The sequence below is a fragment of the Pseudorca crassidens genome, chromosome 3 (assembly GCF_039906515.1).
Source record: "Pseudorca crassidens isolate mPseCra1 chromosome 3, mPseCra1.hap1, whole genome shotgun sequence".
Taxonomy (NCBI): Eukaryota; Metazoa; Chordata; class Mammalia; order Artiodactyla; family Delphinidae; genus Pseudorca; species Pseudorca crassidens.
In genome coordinates this window covers 26,932,803-26,939,105 of record NC_090298.1, presented here as the reverse complement: position 1 = coordinate 26,939,105, position 6,303 = coordinate 26,932,803, and the positions used below count along the sequence as shown (strand labels likewise).

Genomic DNA, 6,303 nt, shown 5'->3' with positions numbered 1-6,303 from the left:
TTTCATCACCGAGTGAACCTTGTTCAAAACATTTTAACTTAAAAACGAAAAAGTACCTATTACAAAAAGCATATTTTAAAAAATCCAAATTTTTTTCTCAATAATATATAGTATCTTGGAACATGCTTCTAGCCAGACCTAATTCAAAGATCCCTAATTTTTGTTAATAACAGATTCATTGGAATATAATCTACATACCACACAATTTACCCTTTTAAAGTGTATAATTCAATGTTTTAGTATCTTCACAGAATTGTGCAGCCGGCATCACAACTAGTTTTAGAACATTCTCATCACCCCAAAAAGAAACTTTGGACAAACTTAACAGTCATTCCCCATGCCCTCCAACCTTGCCAGCCCTGGGCAATCACTAATCCGCTCTCTGCTTCTATAGGTTTGCTTATTCTAGACATTTCATATAAAGAGAACTGCGCAGTGTGTGATCTTTTGTGACTGGCTTCTCCAGTTAGCATAATGTCTTCAAAGTCTATACATGCTGCATTGCAGTATGTGTCGGTACTCCATTCCTTTTCGTTGCCTAACATTTCATGATGTAGATATACCACATTTTATTTATCCATTCATCAGTTGATGTGTAGTTGGGTTGTTTCCACTTTTTCATTATTATGAATAATGGTGCTATGAATATTCATGTACAGGTTTTTGTGTAAAATATATTTTCCATTTTTCTTGGGCATATAAGTAGACATGGAATTGCTGAGTCATATGGTAACTCTATGTTAAAACCTATGCCAAATGGTTTTCTAAAGTGGTGCATTATATTACCTTCTAACAAATATTATGAGGGTTCCAGTTTCTCCACATCACAATACTTGTTAATATCTGTCTTTTTTATTATAGCCATTCTAGTGGGTGTGAAGTGGTATCTCATTGTGGCTTTGATTTGCTCTTCCCTAATGATATTGAGCTTCTTTTCATTGGCTTATTGGCTATTCTTGTATCTTCTTTGGTAAAAAGTCTATTTATATACTTTGCCTATTTTATTTTCTTTCTTTATTTTTGGCTGCATTGGGTCTCTGTTGCTGCACGCGGGCTTTCTCTAGTTGCGTCAAGTAGGGGCTAGTCTTTGTTGCGGTGTGCGGGCTTCTCCTTGCAGTGGCCTCTCGTTGCAGAGCACAGGCTCTAGGCAAGCACGGGCTCAATAGTTGTGGCGCATGAGCTTAGTTGCTCCGCGGCATGTGGGATCTTCCTGGACCAGGGATTAAACCCATGACCCCTGCATTGGCAGGCGATTCTTTTTTTTTTTTTTTTTTTGTGGTACGCGGGCCTCTCACTGTTGTGGCCTCTCCCATTGCAGAGCACAGGCTCTGGACGCGCAGGCTCCGCGGCCATGGCTCACGGGCCCAGCCGCTCCACAGCATGTGGGATCTTCCCGGACCGGGGCACAAACCCATGTCCCCTGCATCAGCAGGCGGACTCTCAACCACTGCACCACCAGTGAAGCCCTGGCAGGCGATTCTTAACCATTGCACCACCAGGGAAGTCCCACTTTGCCTATTTTAAATTGGATTACTTCTTATTATTGAGTTGTAAGCATTCTTTATATATTCTAGGTATAAGTCCTTATCAGATATATGATTTATAATTTTTTTTTCCCCATTACATGGGTTGGCCATTTTCTTGATGGTGTCTTTTTTTTTTTAACATCTTTATCGGGGTATAATTGCTTTACAATTGATGGTGTCTTTTGAAGCACATTTTCTTAGTGGTGTTCTTTTAACAACGTTCAATTTATCTCTTTTGTTTTATCATTTGGGTTTTTGGTTATATCTAAGAAACCATTGCCCAATCCAAGATCATGAAGATTTATGCCAATTTTCATCTAAATATTTTATATTTTTAGCTATACACTTAGATCTTTGATCCATTTTGAGTTAATTTTTGTATATGGTATAAGGTAGGGGTTCAACTTCATTTCTTTTTGTATATGGATAGACAGTTGTTTCTGTACCATTTGTTTGTTTATTTATTTTGGCTGCATTGCATCTTAGTTGCTCAAGTGGGATCTTCATTGTGGCATGCAGGATCTTTAGCTGCAGCATGCAGGATCTTTTAGTTGCAGCATGCAGACTCTTAGTTGTGACACGCACGCGGGTTCTAGTTGCCCGACCAGAGATCGAACCCCGGCCCCTGCATTGGGAACGTGGAGTCTTACCCACTGGACCACCAGGGAAGTCCCTGCACCATTTGTTTTGAAAAGACTATTCTTTCCCCATCGAATTGTTTTGGCATCCTTGTTGAAAATCAATTGACCACAAATGTGAGAGTGTATTTCTAGTAACTTTGTGTGTATGTATGGTCTTATTTTTTTTTAATTTTTGTTTCATATTAGAATATAGTTGATTTACAGTGTTGTGTGTATGTGTGGTCTTAAAGTCTATATTGTCTGGTATTAGTATAGTCACTCTAGCTTGATTATGGTTGCTGTTTGCATGGTATGTATTTTACCACCCTTTATTTTTTTCAACCTACTTGCATCAATGACATAACAAATTACTACAAGTTCAGTGGCCTAAAACAATACACATTTATTATTTCAGAGTTTCCATTGGTCAGGAGTTTGGCATAGCTTAACCGGATTCTTTGCTCAGAGTCTCACAAGGTTGTGATCAAAGTGTTGGCTGGGCTACATTCTCATCTGGAGATTAGGGTCTTCTTCCAAGCTCATTCATGTTGTTGGAATAATTCAGTTGCTGTAGTTCTAAGACTGAGACCATCAACTCTTAGAGGTTACTGCTCTCCATAGGCAGTTCACAACACAGCTGTCTTCCTCAAGAGAGAATGTCTTGAGAGCAATCAAGAGAATGTCTCAGCTGACTCAAGTCTCTCTAATTAGGGAAGGGATGGATCCACTTTCGAGGGAAAGTGCTTATGCCACCTGGTTACGCAAGCCTACCCAGGATAAGCTCTCTTTGATTAACTCAAAGTGAATTTATTAAGGACCTTAATTACACCTGCAACATTCCCTCCCTTTTGCCATATTCTAGTGGTTAGAAGTAAGTCACAAAGTCTGTTCACACTCAAGGAGAGGGGATTACACAAAAGTGTAGATACTAGGGCAGCAAGAATTATGAGGGCTGTATTAGAATTATGCCCATGACAGATGGGGACATGGGGAGGAGCACAAATTCTCTGTGTATGTTCAGTGGTAGAGGTTCAGACTCTTTCATGAGGTTGCAGTTAAGATGTTAACTAAAGGTTTGATTGGGGCTGGGATCCACTTCCAAGATGGCTGACTCACATGGCTGTTGGGCAGGAGGCCTCAGTTCCTTCCCAACTAGACCTCTTCATAAGGCTGCTTGAATGTCTTCATGATATGGCAGCTGGCTTCCCTCAGAGTGAACGATCTAAGAGAGAGCAAAGGAGAACAAGGAAGAAGCTGCAAAGACTTTTATGTCCTAGTCTAAGAAGTCACACACAGTCCTGCCTGCTACATTCAATTCACTTGAAGAGAGTCACTAAGTCTGGCCCACACTCAAGGGGAGGGGAATTAGGCTTCACCTAATTTGTTGACATATTTTAAAATCACCAGGGGGAGGGGAGAACAACTGGGTGAACAGGGTCAGGGCTAGAAGAGAGGTTTTCACTATAGCTATCTTTATACTCTTTAAACTTTTGTATTTGACTATATTAATCAAATAATTATATTTCTTTTAAAAAGAAACATTTTAAGCTATTTGGGAAAGAACTGGGAGAGAAATAAAAGAAAAAAAATGAGTCGAACAGGATGTTAATGAGAGAAATTGGTTGAAGTGAAATTGACCTTTGCCCAAAAAGATAGGAAACAGGGAGGGTCTACTTTGTGCTCACCCTGCCCCCTTCTCCCCACCCCAGGAGATTTACTTCTCACTTTCCCGGGCACGGGGTGATGGTGATGGTGCACGGCCAGTATGCGTTCTGGATAATGGGTTTGTGGAAGAGGAAGAACTCTGTAAGCCAAAAATGTTCTATGCGATGGTTTTACCGTGGGCGTTTATCGCTTCTTATAGCTTAAGTCCTGTTACATTCCTCCTATCTAAATCATTCTGTAACCACAGCCTGTGATCACTATTGACTTTAAATAATATCGGATGGCATACAATGCCATTTCTGGATAATGTTTTACTTATAAGCTCCACTCTTCTGGCCCTACAAACCCCCCTCTCAGGTTGGACATCTATTCTTTAACATAACTTGCTCAAACTGTCAAGCACGCCAAGAGGATTTACCCGAGTAAATAAACTGAAAGAGATTTAATGTGTACAAAGACTTGGCAGGAAACCCAACAGGTTTATTGTCTCTATAAAAAGTTCGTTAAGGTCGACTGTACCGACGTGTGCAGTACTAACTGTACTCACTGTGCCCTGGTCGGGAAGGAGGAACAAAGTTTTACAAACAAAACTATTCAATTTGTTCTAACCTCTCTTTTCATACCGTAATACACCCAGAAAAACTAAAAGTCCGCTTTCAGGCCATTTAAACGCAGTTACTCCTTCTGAAGGGTCTGGGAATGTGGGCAGAGCGCGCGCCCTCTCCCCGCCCCATCAGCGGTGAGCAAAGTCCTTCCAGTGACTCGTGGGGACCCCGGATTCCAAGCCGGGTCTCTGCAGCCCCGGGCGAGGCCAACTCCGAGGACGGTGGTGTCTGGGGTGCTAAGGGGACAGCTCCAGACGGAGCAGGGTTCACCCTCGCGAGGCCAAGCGTGTCCGGATTCGCTGGGGCCTTGCCAGACTCCGGCTCCAGCCCCGGTTCTTTGGGGGACACAGGGGAAAGCGAGCGGAGGAAGGACACGTCACGGGAGGGGGGCGGCGGGCCGGGCGGCGAAGGAACCCCAAGAAAAGGGCGAGCGCCGGGGGAGACCCGGGGGGCGGAGAGAGGGTCGTTGACATCGAGTCCCGGCCCCCGGGTCCCTGCCCGCCGCTTCCGGCGTTCTCCCGGCCCGCCCCGCCGCGGCCTTGCCACATCCTCCAGTGACGTCAGCCGGCGCCGCCATATTGGAAAGGCGCCGCCGCCGCCGCTTCCTCCTCCTCCACCGCCTCCGCCTCGGAGCTCCGGCAGCCCCTGGGCTGCGACCGCAGGAAGGAAGGAGCCCCTCGCCCGCCCCGACGACCGGCCCGCCTGCTTCGCCCCGGCCCGTCTCCCCATGACTGCACCCGGCCCAGCTACCGACGGACGTCGCCTCAGCACCCGGGTTTAACACGGAAGCGCGGGTCGGGGGCCGCGAAGGGAGGAAGAGGGAGACCCGGCAAGTCCCGCGTCCCTCTCGGCCCGGCGCGGCGCCTCGGCCGGAGCCATGACCTCGCTGACCCAGCGCAGCTCGGGGCTGGTGCAGCGGCGCACCGAGGCCTCCCGCAACGCCGCCGACAAGGAGCGGGCGGCTGGCGGCGGCGGCGGCAACGGCGAGGACGACGCGCAGAGCCGTCGCGACGAGCAGGACGAAGACGACAAGGGCGACTCAAAGGAAACGCGGCTGACTCTGATGGAGGAGGTGCTCCTTCTGGGCCTCAAGGACCGAGAGGTGCGGGTGCAGCGGTCAGGGCGGGGGCGGCCGGTGCGGGGCCCCGGCACCAGGCGGGAGCCTGGCCACCGGCTCCGCGCGCGTCTGCCCTCCCAGCTCCCGAGCTCCGCGCCCGGGAGCGCCCAGCTGGTCCCGTGCGTCCAGATCCTCCCCGCCCTGATTGCTTGGATTTCCCTTCTTTCACAGTCACTCCTTTCATTTTGACTCCCCGGCGGTCTGTTGCTTCCTCGCCTTTTTCCGCGTGTTTAACCCGGGTAGACCCCAGGGTACAATTCCCACCTGGAGACTTGCAGGTTAGAGTGCACCCGAACTCATAGGTTCTGCAGGTTTTAGGACCTGGGAGATCAGTGGACCTAGGTCCACTCATCTGCTTTCTGGGTGATTTAAAAAAAAAAAAAAAAACAAGGTGTACCGTTTGGAATTTTGAAAACATTTCGGTGAAATGGTAATGGAGGCAAAAGTTGTTTTACTGATAAAAGTCCAACAAAAATCTCATGAAACCTGGAAATGGACTTCCTAGGTAAATTTGTTTTGCGTGAGAGATTATTTTTAGTATCGCGTTTACATTTTACCAGTTTACTATTCTTTAAAAAAGTCTTGCAGTCTCAAGGAGGGGCATTTTCGTGGGCGCGCTTGAAATGCTAAGTTTGTGATTTGATGAAAGGCCTCAGCGTTTCCATAGATACTTGTGTTCTGACTCTGAAACGATTGTTTTCACCCCAATACCTTGTGAGATTGTTCACACATAGAGAAGTTGAGAAAAATGCTGCAGTGGACACCTATAC

At 46.5% G+C, this 6,303-nt stretch overlaps 1 protein-coding gene across 2 annotated transcripts in view; it reads left to right on the top strand.

Annotated features, from left to right (window-relative positions):
• Positions 1-5,019: 5,019 nt before the first annotated feature.
• The window catches only part of GOLPH3 (golgi phosphoprotein 3), a 53,099-nt gene continuing 51,815 nt past the window's right edge, over positions 5,020-6,303 (top strand). Inside the window, exon 1 of one of the 2 annotated variants that reach the window (XM_067730464.1) lies at positions 5,020-5,518. In XM_067730464.1, the coding sequence (XP_067586565.1) occupies positions 5,294-5,518 (225 nt within the window). In that variant the 5' untranslated portion in view covers positions 5,020-5,293. The remainder of the gene's footprint in view (positions 5,519-6,303) is intronic. The other variant, XM_067730463.1, reaches the window with a different exon arrangement.